This window comes from Scylla paramamosain, chromosome 16 (genome assembly GCF_035594125.1).
Source record: "Scylla paramamosain isolate STU-SP2022 chromosome 16, ASM3559412v1, whole genome shotgun sequence".
Lineage (NCBI taxonomy): Eukaryota > Metazoa > Arthropoda > Malacostraca > Decapoda > Portunidae > Scylla > Scylla paramamosain.
This window is the reverse complement of record NC_087166.1, coordinates 2,207,501-2,221,092: the sequence shown is the minus strand read 5'-3', so window position 1 is coordinate 2,221,092 and position 13,592 is coordinate 2,207,501. Positions and strand designations below refer to the sequence as shown.

The 13,592-nt window shown below is 43.0% G+C and overlaps 1 protein-coding gene across 4 annotated transcripts in view; it reads left to right on the top strand.

Annotated features, from left to right (window-relative positions):
• Positions 1 to 2,268: 2,268 nt before the first annotated feature.
• LOC135107887 (homeobox protein Hox-B5-like) overlaps positions 2,269 to 13,592 on the top strand; it is an 89,632-nt gene continuing 78,308 nt past the window's right edge. The window contains exons 1-2 of one of the 4 annotated variants that reach the window (XM_064018248.1): positions 2,269 to 4,719; positions 7,970 to 7,990. In XM_064018248.1, the coding sequence (XP_063874318.1) occupies positions 4,056 to 4,719; positions 7,970 to 7,990 (685 nt within the window). In that variant the 5' untranslated portion in view covers positions 2,269 to 4,055. The remainder of the gene's footprint in view (positions 4,720 to 7,969; positions 7,991 to 13,592) is intronic. The other 3 variants (XM_064018250.1, XM_064018249.1, XM_064018251.1) reach the window with 3 other exon arrangements.

Genomic DNA, 13,592 nt, shown 5'->3' with positions numbered 1-13,592 from the left:
CTTCGGGATAAGTGTGTCGGGGGCCAGAGGAGCCTTTCTCTCTCTTCAGCCATATAACTCCGTGCTTTCACGTTATCTGCGATCCCTTGTTTGCATCTCTCACTGGCTGGACGCCCAACGCACTAAATACGCATACATACAGACGTGATCAAGTTAACCTAAAAATGCAGCGTCGCGTATAGGGAATAAATCATAACCGCGGAATTCACGTTACAAATCACACCGTCGACATCTGCATGCTAAAGAAAGTGCTGACTAACGCTGGTCTTTCCTTCAAGTCAGTATATCTCACCCATGTGAAGGAAAGAAAGACAACACGGGAAGAGAAGGTAAGGAGGAGGAACAGGAAGAAAAAGACGAAAAGAACAGAGTACGCAATAAAAAAAAAGAGGGAGGGGATGAGAACGATATGCATGAGAGAAAATACAGGAATAGAAAATGGAATAGAGAATGTTAATAATGAAAATGGAGAAATATGAACATATATAAATTGATGCTACGGAGAAACATAATAAAGTGAAGAACGGAATAAGAAAAGAAAAAAAAACACATATGGAGTGAAGAATGATGTAGGGAGGTGGTTACAGAAGGGGTAGAACACAAATGTAGATCGAATAACAAGAGTTGCACCTTTATAAGCTAGACGTAGATCGTATGACCCCAAACAGAGAGAAGGAGCGCGGGAAGGAGGGGAGCATCCATCAAGCAGCACACACCATGCTTCCTGTGCCAAAGGTTAAGAAGTGAACATTCATCATACCAGTACTGTAAGTAATACGTGTCAAGCCATGTATTGACTTCTCGGGAAAACGGAAAAAATAAAAAATAAAATAAATAAATAAATAAATAATTATCTTAGATTTGTGACGATTTTACTTGAATTCTCGAGTCAAAGCAAGGAAAAATCCTACATATGAATTTAATCAAGATAACCACTGATTTCGTATACAAGTAAATGAATAATAATCCCACGTCATTTAAGTGTTGCACGTTAAAACTTCACTGTTAACCAAAAAAAGTTTGTGTGCTACAAGGAGCATCCTGGGCTGGACTAGTGAACTCGGCTGAATATGTAAAATGGATAGATAGGAATTAAAAAAAGGTTTCATGAAAATTATGTATAAAATGCGCATGAACGTCTCCATAATTTACGTCGCGGCGAATAAAGACCATTTAGTCCATAACAAAACAGATAGTCTATGAAATATTTCCACCGATAATGACGTGGCAAGTGAGAAACAGGTGTGGCTCTGTAGTTGTGTGTGTTCAGCAGGTGTTTATCACAGCTGTGAGGATAACACAAACGAGAGATATTGAGAAATACTTCATAAAGTATTCTGATGAGGTGTGGCTGTACGTGAGTGACTGTGACCCTTTCAGTGTGGGGGACACGAAATGTTTAGTAATTACCCGAGGAGTTCCGACTGGGTGCTACAGGATCGATTTTTTTTTTTAATTCCGTGTGTGTGTGTGAGTGTGTGTGTGTGTGTGTAATATTTATTATTTTTGTTCAACAATTTTCGCAAGATCATCTCTATTCAAACATTTATACTGACTTCCTTGACAAAAGTGTGAATTGCTGCAACTTGCGCACGTCTGAAGTTTGTTGACAAGACAGCGACAGACGATAATCAAATGAACTTTTACAAATACATGGCCTCATACAAAATAAGAAAGAAAATTAGGAGAATACACAAAGCAGTATTTCAACAACCCTCTTTTTCCAGCTTGACTGAGAGTTCTTGTTGTCCATTTACACGATGTGATGTACTGCCTCACTAACAAGCCGAATAAATAGGGAAGAAATACTGTCACAATAACGATACGGAGCTAAAACGACTTTAAATTGTAAATTTAAATTGTACACGAGACATTATGAAAATGAAAATCTTTGTAATCATTTAATAACGCTGCACCTAATTACAAAAGTAGGTTTGATTGAGTGCCACCATCGGTGCGAGGCTGGTAATGACGAGATGGATTAAGGAAAGCTTCGAGGGTAACAAGTCACAGCCAGTTGCTCCTCATTTATCAAGCCTGAACTTTAATGTCAGCTGTTATCATGATATCTAACAGGCGATTTCCGGAGACTTTTTACATCACGCCTGTCATGTCATTCCTCACTTCATAACGTTAAAATTCAGCTACAAGATGTATAATATGAGGATTTCTTAGCTGCATCTCCACGCCATCATCCATTATAACGTGTTAGATATTTGAGGTGACTAGTATTTAATGATATGCGACTAATATATCAAACTTATTTTAGCCATTCTTCGTGTTCCTTACTTAAAATATTTCCACTACTCTATAAAAAGAGCAAATCATCCTCGTATACGCAGACGGCCTGCCGGACCTCCCATCAAGGTGGATCATAATGAGCAGCGGGATGTTGATGAACCGCAAGTCACGGCGGACGTCGATCTTTATCTGATTACTATCGCAGCGCCCAGCCTCCTCCCGTGTGCCGCGGCTGCTGGATGCCGGGCCTTCACTCTGCTTTCCCAACCTTGGTACCTATATTGCAGAACTCTTATTGCCACCAACGTACTGGTCAAACGTTTTCCTCTAAGTGTGTGAAGCCATATCTGAGAGTCATTCCGCTTACTAGTTTAACAAAGCTTGATTTACTACAAGTCTCATCAGGCCTCTCCCTCGTGAGTCAATCGCTGTGTCACTCCTCTCCTCCAACACGGTTCTTGTTCCTCACTGTGTCTATCCGTAGTTCCGTTCTAGCGACTCGTGTTCGCACTTAGCCCCTAACGCTGCTGTCTAATCACCCCTATACACCCTGTAGTGGACAGAGGGGAGAGGCAAGTGTAGGGGAGGAAAGCCCTTAAATTCATCCTAACTAGCGGACTCATTTTAGTCAAGTATAATCTGAAATAAGCCCTAGTTACGCCTTAATTGGACACCGACACCTGGCCACCTTCGCAGCAGTCATCCGTCATAGAGAGACGTCGGCCAGTTTAGAGGGACAGTTGTTGATGTCGCTCATGAGTGATAGACTTTCTGTATCAGATGGTGTCCCTTGCACCTGGGCAGCATCGGTGCTCACCCAGCCAGGCGAACCACATGTCCCCTGCCTTTAACTCAGGTGGAGTCAGGAACAATAGACTATGATACCCACAAGCTAAGCTCTGAGTCTAAAACGACTGGCTAATATATGGAGAGTTGGAGAGGCGGTGGTAACGGCAGCAGTCAGGCAGGTGTGCGAGTAGTAGACAGGTGTAGGGTAGACAACAACCCACCGTGGCGGGGGAGCACCGCGAGGGAGGTGCTAGGGGACTGCAGTAGTAGCAAAGTTGCAATAACGTGGACCGCGACAGGGTGTCACCCGTGATAAGAGTGAGGATGGAATGCATGGGGCGAGTGGAGGAGGGTTGCCAAAGGGGAGGTGGTGATGGCGGGTGGCCGGGCCCCGGGGGAGGTACGGGTGGGCGGTGCCAGTGCCGGGCGCGGGGCGGGGTGATGCAGCCCTCCCCAGCCGGCGTCCCCCGCCTCACTGAGCGCTAGTGGAGGCGCCGCGGCCCCACTTCTGCCAAGGCGGCGTCCCCTCTTGCCAGCGTCCCGCCTGCACGTCGTCTGGCCGCCACACGCCACTAACTCGCCGCGCTGCTCACAGATGTCGCGGGCGGCGCGCCCGGCTCGCTGCTGCGCATCCCCGGCCCTCATGCTCTTATTTACGGTTTGTTTATAGTCGTGCATCGTCACATGGGCGCTCGGTGGGGCCAGGCGCGCTCCGACTGCTCGTAATTTATCCGGACGGAGACGGTGGTCGGAGGCTCGGAGTGGGGTGCAGGGCTCGCGCAAGGTCCGCGGGTCGGGCCACCTCGTTGCGCCCGCTACCACTCTCATTATCTTGTTAACCTCCACTCATGCGGCCATTCCTATTGGTCGCTGTCGGTCACGTGGTAGTATTCCCAGCCCATAAATGGAGTAATGTGCAAGTGCTAGAGGTTTTCCTTCGAGTAGTGTCGCCATAATTCATCAACATTGGGTGGAACAGTGGACACGAGGGCACTCCAGGAGCTAATCACCTGCGGACTTCCGCGATGAGCTCCTACCAGTTCGTGAACTCTATGTCCGCCTGCTACGGACAGCAGCGCGGACAAGATGGTAGTGTGGTGAACACAGACTACTACGGTACTTCACTGAGCAGTTACAACAATTGCTATTCACCTCCCCTGCAATATGGAAGTTATACGCCTTCGGGAATATCAGTTGTTCCAAACGGGAGCGAGTTTTCCGCCGGCGGTAGTAGCGGCGCTACGGGAACTTCAGCGTCGACCGCGTCAGGGTCGTCAGTCGGGGCCCCGAGTGGCTCTGGCGGCAGCTCTACGCCAGGACCCTCCGTGCAGGGCCGCCTCCACCAGACCTCCAGCTCACCCGCCTCAACGCCGCAGGCATCCAATTCCTCCGCCTCCTGCAAGTTTGCCTCTACGCCAGAGTCCTCGGCCAACCCAGCTGGCTCCCCACAGGACTTGACCGTCTCGACTGGCGGCAGCGGGCCCGGCTCGAGTAGCTCCGGAAGCGGCTCCGAGCAAAACAGCTCTAGTCAGGGCGGCGGAGGCAACACCAGCAACTCCGGCGGAGGTGGTGAGGGGGCAGAAGGCGGTGAGAGTCTGGAAGGAGCCTCTGGGAGTTCTGGAAGCTCATCAACAACCAAGACACAACCACAGATCTACCCGTGGATGAAGAGAGTACACCTCGGCCAGAGTGAGTAGCCACATAAATCTTACGAACAGGTTGTTTCTGAGCCCGCCATGTGTGAGTTTTAATGTCCTTTTGCTCACCCGTGACACATTAGCCGCCCTCTCCCTCCACAGGTCCTGCTTCCTCTCTGTCTCCCGGGACCCTTGCCTCATTCTCCCTTTTTTTGTAAATATAAATAATGGCTATCCTGTTTCTCGGTCTCACAATCTTTACTAATACCTCATAAAATTGCATGGCTCCATCAGCATCACAGACATTTATCATATAACAAACGAAGCATAAGGGAGATTGTGAATTTCCTCAAACACACACACACAAACACACACACACACACACACACACACACACACACACACACACACACACACACACACACACACACACATTCACACACATGCACACACACATACCCCATACACACATATACACATGTAGACACACACACGCACACAAACAGATATGAGCGGCGGCAGGATCCCCGTCGTAAATATTCCCAGAGCGGGCGGTGGCCAGGCTCCGTGGTCCTCACTCCTGGTGTGGCGGTGGCGGTGGCGGCTCCTCTTCACCGCCCCATCACCTCATCACCTTCTTTAACAATCCTTTCGCCACCTCTAAACAGTCCATAAAGTCATAAAGATGCTCCTTAACACACCTAACCCACTCTTTCAAGAGCCGTAACCACAAGAACGAGCATGGTGGGGAAGGCCGGGAGTCATAAATTGTGTCCCGCGAGGAGGGTGTCCCGCGCGGGAAGGGTTTGGGTCCTGTTGGGTGTTGTCTCCGCAGTAACCCGGTCTTAATGAGTCAACTGTGGTGCCCTCCTGACAAATTGACAACAAATAGATCTGCCGGAGAATTTATGACAAGTCCGAGTGGACAAAGTTTCCAGGCAAGACGAGGAAAGTCTCGGAGGGAGGGAAGAAACTAGGGAGAAGGGCGAGAGGGGTCGAGATCACTGCTAGGAGGTGAAATCTTAATAGGTAAAGAGGTCAAGGAATTCTCAGTTTTCATTGCAATGATTAATGGGTGACGGTGTGTTGCGGAGGTGTGGAAGGCGGCGGCCAGCGGCGCTCACACTTCTAAGAAAAAAGGTGTTTTCTCTCATGACAATAGGAGAGGGTTCAGGAATTTATCATTTTTAAGTTTTATTCTACGGAAACTTTCTTCCTCGTTCATGTATAATAATATATATTTATTTTTAACGTCAAAAGTAACAGTCCTCGGAGAAGCCTCTCTCTTTATGAATGATGTTCTGTTATTTCCTCTCAGGGCTCATAATCTAGATGCATTATTTGGTGTCTTGTTATGTGTGATGTTAAAATTCATCACATTCTCTCGACAGAAATACTAATACTGCACGAGAAAATCGATTAACACACACGAAAAAAAATATATATATAACTATACAGTTACTATAGTATTCTCAACACTCACCCACACATTTCTCAATCACAGACAAACACTCACAAAAACTCCCGTTCTGGCATTGTGTAGATAATACCCCTTCATCTCATCCCTTTTGGCTCCTCGTATTGTGAGCATGGGCACCCACCACACGCCCTTCATCCTCCACCATCATAAAACTCCGCCGAACAGTGTCAGGAGAAGCGAATGTTTCTCAAAGGGTCAAGTTGCCAAGAGGGGGACGGACGGCCTGCGACCCAGCGAGAAATTTATGGCAGAACTATCGCACTTGCTAATGCCAATTGTGAATCTCAAGTTTTCTCCGCGTGGATACTCAAGGAAAGCGACACTGGCTCTTACTTTCGGCTTTAGGTTACTCTATTGGCTTTAATGTTTTATATAAGGCAGTTTTTATATTTTTGTTTTATTATTTTCTATTATTTCAAAGCGAGAAAATATTAGTGCATATATCACCATGTCGTTATTCGGTGCGATTCCTGATGAGAATTTCGCTTACTTAATGGATCTCGAGGAGGGGTAAATATAATGGATTTGGAGGGATAATCAATAGAGTTCGGTTAGGGGTGAGCGGCACATACTGACGGACCGCACTCCCAGCCCGGCGGCGGCGAACCTTCCACGCCATGCCAACACTCCCACCTCCACGCTTCCCTCGCTCCCCTACTAGGTGCAAGTGAGTCAGTGATAGTAAGAAACAAGGATATTCATTTCTTAATTAAAAAACGTAATAGGCATGGCGAGATGATGTCTGTGTGAGTGGATATATGAAATAAGAGCACATTCCCTCCCTCCGTCGGCGCTTCGGCTGCCGCTCATCGGAGGAGACGATCACATTGTCGTCCTTCCACCTTCCCTACACCAGCGCCTCCCACTGAGTAGACCTCCGATAAATAATCTTAAGAAGCCGAATTCCACAAGGACGCCCATATATCAGCGAGGAATAAGTAATAATAGCGTGTATTAAGGACGCCTTGGCTGGAGGTGTCGCGGAGCCGGCCGTCCGTCACCGCCAGATAAAGAACCTCCGGACCAATTCGATAATCATCAGTGAGCAATTGATACGAGATGTGTGTTTGTTCGGCCGCGAGGAGCACCACGCCCATAAATTCTTCGGTCGACGGTAACTGCTTGCAATGAAGGGGAGGGAGGGAGGGAGGAAGGGATGGCGACTAGGGGAGGGAAGGATGGAGAGGGCAGGTGGTAGGGAGGTAGGCCTGAGCGCTCTGTGCTTCATTTATCATCACATTTTTCGTGGCTTGTAATATTTCTCGAAATATCTAAATGTAGTAGTTTTGTGAATGTAGACTCCTGCACGTAGACAGCTACTTTTTGCTTTTTTTTTTTATATTTTATCTGGACGAACCGCGTTTATTTGTCTATTTTTTCCATGAAGTGGTGATTAAGGTGACCACTACTGGGGACTCAACCTACACTACAAAAAAGACTATATTTCGTACCCTTCTCTGTGTGTGTAATAAGTCCCAGAGTCTATTATCCATGACATTAAGCACGTTACGGTGGTTACACACACACACACACACACACACACACACACACACACACACACACACACACACACACACACACACACACACACACACACACACATTGCACACTGTATCCCACCAAACAAAACACACACACACACACACACCCACCAAACCACCCACACACACACACACACACACACACACACACACACACACACACACACACACACACACACACACACACACGCACACACCCACACATGACCAAGTAAGTGTATTTAAATAATAATGAGCATTCACAATTATGAAATGTTTATATATCTTTTCTTGCATTCCAGACCAAATACCGAAGAAGGAAGGTAAATGAAAGAGGTGGACAGGAGGAGACAGTAGAAAGGCAGACACAAAGACAATAGAATACAATGAATGAATGCAGAAACACACGTAAAAAAACAAAGGGACATAAAAACACAAAACAATGGAAAATAATGCATTAACAAAGTTGACAGATGAGGAATAGGAGAAAAAAAAAAGATAGAGACAGACTGAATGAAACAAAAGACACAAAGAAATTTAAATAGAAGGGAGAAAGGATAAACAGGGGAGTAGAGACAAATAAAAATAGAAATGTCAAAGACGGAACTCGAAATCCATATGGGCCTATTAAATCATCATCATCATCATCATCATCATCATTCGATAAAGGCTCCACTTTGCTTCTGGCCGCCGCTGTCACCACCAACCACCATCATCACCATATGCACAACACCCACTTGACTTTTTTTTATTTTTTATTGTCATGTTTATTGGTTTCAATCTCTCGGGCGGCAGAGGGCGGCGCAGTGAGTTGTGTCTCGGCGGGATTTATGTGGTGGGCGCTCGCTGGGGCGTTGAGGATCTTGTCTATTATGACCTTCGCGCACAGTTTTCTCTCGTAATCCCATTCAGGCGCATCTGATCTGATAACCAATGGTGTGGCGAGATGGTGGAATCTGACATATTGACACAGAATGAGGTGGCGGCGTTAAGTATCTCTTGAGATGAATGGCAAACAACACAAGCACGAGTGGTACATTAAATTCATGTGACTTATCAATTGGGTTATTTTTTTTACTAGGTAGCTTTCAAACAAGATGTAACAACGGTATATGGCAAGCGCATTTATGGATGTCGAAGTAAAAAATTCAATATCAAAATAAGCTGCATATCCTAAATTAATACACAAGGGATTTTAACTCACTAATTTTTCCCTTAATCATCTGGAATAATATATCAGTAATGCCTCCAGGTGCGTGTCTTGTACCTTTGTTCCTCGAAACCCACACAACCACATCGAAGAGCAACAACAAATAAATCACTAGCCAATCGAGGTGTGAGTGGCTATACTTTGTTTACACCTTGTATCACCACCTGGATGACAGCTTATCCTCGCAAAACGACTTGAAATGGCAATAAAAAGAGGCATTTGAATTTCAAGGAGGTGTCGGAGCCTTTGCCGCGTATCACGAAACAGTGAAATTAGCTCAAAGTGTGAGAGTATAAATTTGTGGCAGGTGGCAATCACAGCTCCATCAAGGCGGCGCAGATGAAAACCTTTTGCAATAAATTATGTCGGAAGAGAATTTTTTTCCCACGTTTTAAGAAGTGAGTGGGGAGATTTATATAATTATTTTACAGTTAGGAGGGTATTGTGAAACTTTTGTACTAAAGGTGCTTACCGTGTGTGTGTGTGTGTGTGTGTGTGTGTGTGTGTGTGTGTGTGCCCAGTGTCTAGCCTTTCTTTTACGCTTCCTCTTCATTGTCAATCTTGTCCTGTAGAATGCATTCTCCCCTTCATCTTTGTCATGATCTATTTTCTGTTCGTCTCTCCCCTGTCTCTCCCTCACTGCAGCGGAGGTAAACACAAGAGAGCAAACAGAGGGAAGAATGTCTTTATTGCTCCCTCCATACTGTGGGAGAGAAAAGGAGGGGACATAATGAAGGGGAATAAAAAAAAAAGGAGATGAAGTAAGAAAACAAGTATAAACTATAATTAAAACGGATAAAGAAGACAAATAATGTATAAGAAAAAAGTGGAATGACATTAGAAAACAAGTTACTATGGAGAACAAAGATAATAATAAAAATAAATAAAATTTAACTAAAACTACATAAAGATGATGGAATTACGTAAGTTGCAATGGAAGTCAATAACGGACATAGACAAATCATATTAATTGGAAATTATATATATATAAATAAATGAATAAATAAATTAATAGATAAATAAATAAATAAATAAATAAATAAATAAATAAATATATATATATATATATATATATATATATATATATATATATATATATATATATATATATATATATATATATATATATATATATATATATATATATATATATATATATACTGTATAGAACTGCAAACAAAGAAAAAGACGAATAAGAAAAATCACGGATGGGGATTGAGGAAGGAGCTTAAAACAAAAGCAGGACCATAAGAAGTGATGGGGTGCACTGACATAACGACTAGAGATGCTGTATACAAATCCTTGAAACTCACCACCCCGACTAGCACGTACATTTACTTTCACTGAATCTTACAAAGAGTCAGTGCATTTATCGCCAAAAGAGCAGCAGCAGGCACAGTAGCAGGCACAAATCAGGGAGACTGCGTATATTAATTTAAATGATAAATATGATAAAGATTTTTTAAGTGATTGAAATTACACTTGAGTGTTTAATTTTTCTTCTTTGTATAATTGCGGTACCATTCAGAAGTAATGCTCATGACAAATATAATAAAAGCTTTAATAAACTGGCGATATCATCCTTTAAATTACAATACCAGCAGATTAATAATAAATTTTCGGCATTCCAACACCTGCTCTAACGAGGCAAAACTTTTAATATGAGAAACATTTCCAATAAACTCGGGTCAGACTTTGTTCTGTGTGTCCCGGAAAAAAAAAAAAAAATACACGACTGAAGTTTAAGAAAAGTTTCTCAGAAAAAAAAAATCAATATTCCACCTGTCTTGACAAATGCTGTAATTCTGTGAAGTAAAGTTTGATTTTACAAAGGAAGCCATTTAATAGAATTCAGAACTTCTAAACAGGAATAAACACTTTATATATGGGGCGTCATTCGGACTCTGACTGATTTAAATTTATCAGAGAGAGAGAGAGAGAGAGAGAGAGAGAGAGAGAGAGAGAGAGAATAAACTATCAGCACTGTCTACTTTCATTAAGGCGTCGTTCCTTTTACCTTAGGTCCTGTTCCCTCCTGCAGCTGGCGTTGGCCACAGAACGCCAGCAAAAGAGAGAGAAAAAAAAAAAAGAAAAGAGAGAAAAAAAAAAAACTCCCCAGATAAGAGAAAAAAAAAAAGTTGAACACTAAGGCAAATCTGAGTGAAAATCAGCTAAGAAGTGGAGCATCCAGGCAATGCAATGGCACATAAATCTTTAACAATGAATAAAGTGGTTTCTAAGATCATTTCAAAATTCAGTAAAAAGAATTTAATATAACATCATTATTCCCAAAAGTTACGCAAAATGTGTATGGGTGTACACCTTTATCATAATTATCTACCTATAGGTCAATACACATATATATATATATATATATATATATATATATATATATATATATATATATATATATATATATATATATATATATATATATATATATATATATATATATAGACACACACGTTTATTTATTTAAATAATCAATTTATGTTTCTTTTGTGGATATTTTCCTTCTTACATACTGCATATAACTCTCTCTCTCTCTCTCTCTCTCTCTCTCTCTCTCTCTCTCTCTCTCTCTCTCTCTCTCTCTCTCTCTCTCTCTCTCTCTCTCTCTCTCTCTCTCTCTCTCTCTCTCTCTCTCTCTCTCTCTCTCTCTTCATAAGCCATCGACGTAAATTCCTCAAACATCAATATACATTTCATTTAAACGTCCTCACTGAGCCACTCGGTCGGTATCGCCGCCACCGCCGCCGCCGCCAGGCTGTGCCGGATCTCGTCTGGAGGATCTCGGCGCCAGTGCGTTGTGTTACCAAAATTAATTATTACATCAGGAAATCACCTGATTGAGAAAAAAAATCATTCATGTTCCGTTCAAGGTATTAATAAAATTCTTGGCTGACAGATATTAAAAAAAAAAAAAAAAAACAGAAAAGTGCACACAGTCGCTTGGAACACGGCGGAGAAATGTATTGATGGCAATGTAGTGTTATCGAGCGTCCTGGAATTGCGTGCATTGTGTGGACGCACACTGTGGTGGCGGCGGCAAGCACCCACATGTGGTTGGGATTAGTTCCCCATCTATTCACACACGAGCCATATGATTAATGCTCTCTGGTTAGATGGCGCGGGAAGCCTCTTTCAAGTCTACTCGTTTATTTCCATCTGTGAATCAATAACAAATAATTAAGGACAAAATCTCCCTCCTCGTGGCCCCGAAAGGCCCCGCTTATGGAGGACCCCAACGTGCACCAAAAATTGTCAAAGGAGAGTGAGTTCTTGAGGATATGGTACGGGGAGTCGCGGACAAAGGCTTGTAAACAAGAGGTCAGATTAAGGTAAAAAAAAAATAAGAACATCTAAGTTTTCCATCGACCTGGACAATCAGAATTTTCATCGTATTGTTTGTCAAGCTGCGAACGACCGTCAGCGGTAGTAAAGATGTCAGGCTGGTCAAGGCCAGAGGCGGATGGGGGTGGCAGCTGGCAGACAGGAACTGAATAATACCAATTGGCTGGCGGTCACATACATATTCACGCTTATGTACATCTCGAAGTGTGCTCATCGGTAAAAACACGTGTAGCTACACACCTGCGTAATCATGATATCAGGTAATAACAATTATGACTGATAATGAGATTTCTCTATTATCTGATTGTCGACGTTAATTACTGAACAGATACCGCTTAACGCGTAAAACAGCAATACAATAACGAGGCGATAAGATCTGTGTGTGTGTGTGTGTGTGTGTGTGTGTGTGTGTGTGTGTGTGTGTGTGTGTGTGTGTGTGTGTGTGTGTGTGTGTGTGTGTGTGTGTGTGTGTGTGTGTGTGTGTGTGTGTAATGATACCATAAACACTGCGAACCGAATATATATGAACAAAGTTTTCCTTTTTTTCCAGGTTCTTCACTTTTAAACTATTATCTTTAATGGTGATACAAGTCATAAAGTATATTATACAATTCCTACAATCAGTATTATAATAAATATCAAGTAAAGAATGCTTTAGGTAACAGCCAAGGTAACATTCACACTGAAGACTGATAAATGTAAATAAGAAAGGATACTAAGAGAGTCTTAATCAGTATTCTGCCTAACTACGTTAGATGTGGAGATGCAGACAGACACACACACACACACACACACACACACACACACACACACACACACACACACACACACACACACACACACACACACACACACACACATCTCAGCTCCATCCCAGATTACAAGAAATTTAACTATGAAATTGCTTCTCAACTTCCCCAAACCTGCTTACTGTTTCAACAATACAATACTCATATCAAAACTTGGGAGATGAATTTCAGGTGAACTCCTTAATTCATCATTTTAATGTACGATGCCGTACATTATCATTTCATCTTTATCAAATAATTTCCTTGCAGATTGTTGTAACGAAATGAAAGTCAAAACAGGAAAAGTTACAGTCCTTATTATGTTCTGGCACAGACGCAATGTTTTGACAATAGAATTTTGCATTTGTTGCGTTTTCTTTCTTTAGAGAATTCCAGTTGAGTAGAATACAGGGAAGGAAAAGGAGAAGGATCAACAGAAGGAGAATTAGAAGGAAAAAAAAAAGATAAAATATGATGATGAGAAGAAAGAGGTGAAAGGAAGATAAAGGAAGGGAGGAAGAGAACGACGACTAAAGGAGAAGAGGGAGAGAAGAGGAGGACGTAAGGATAGTC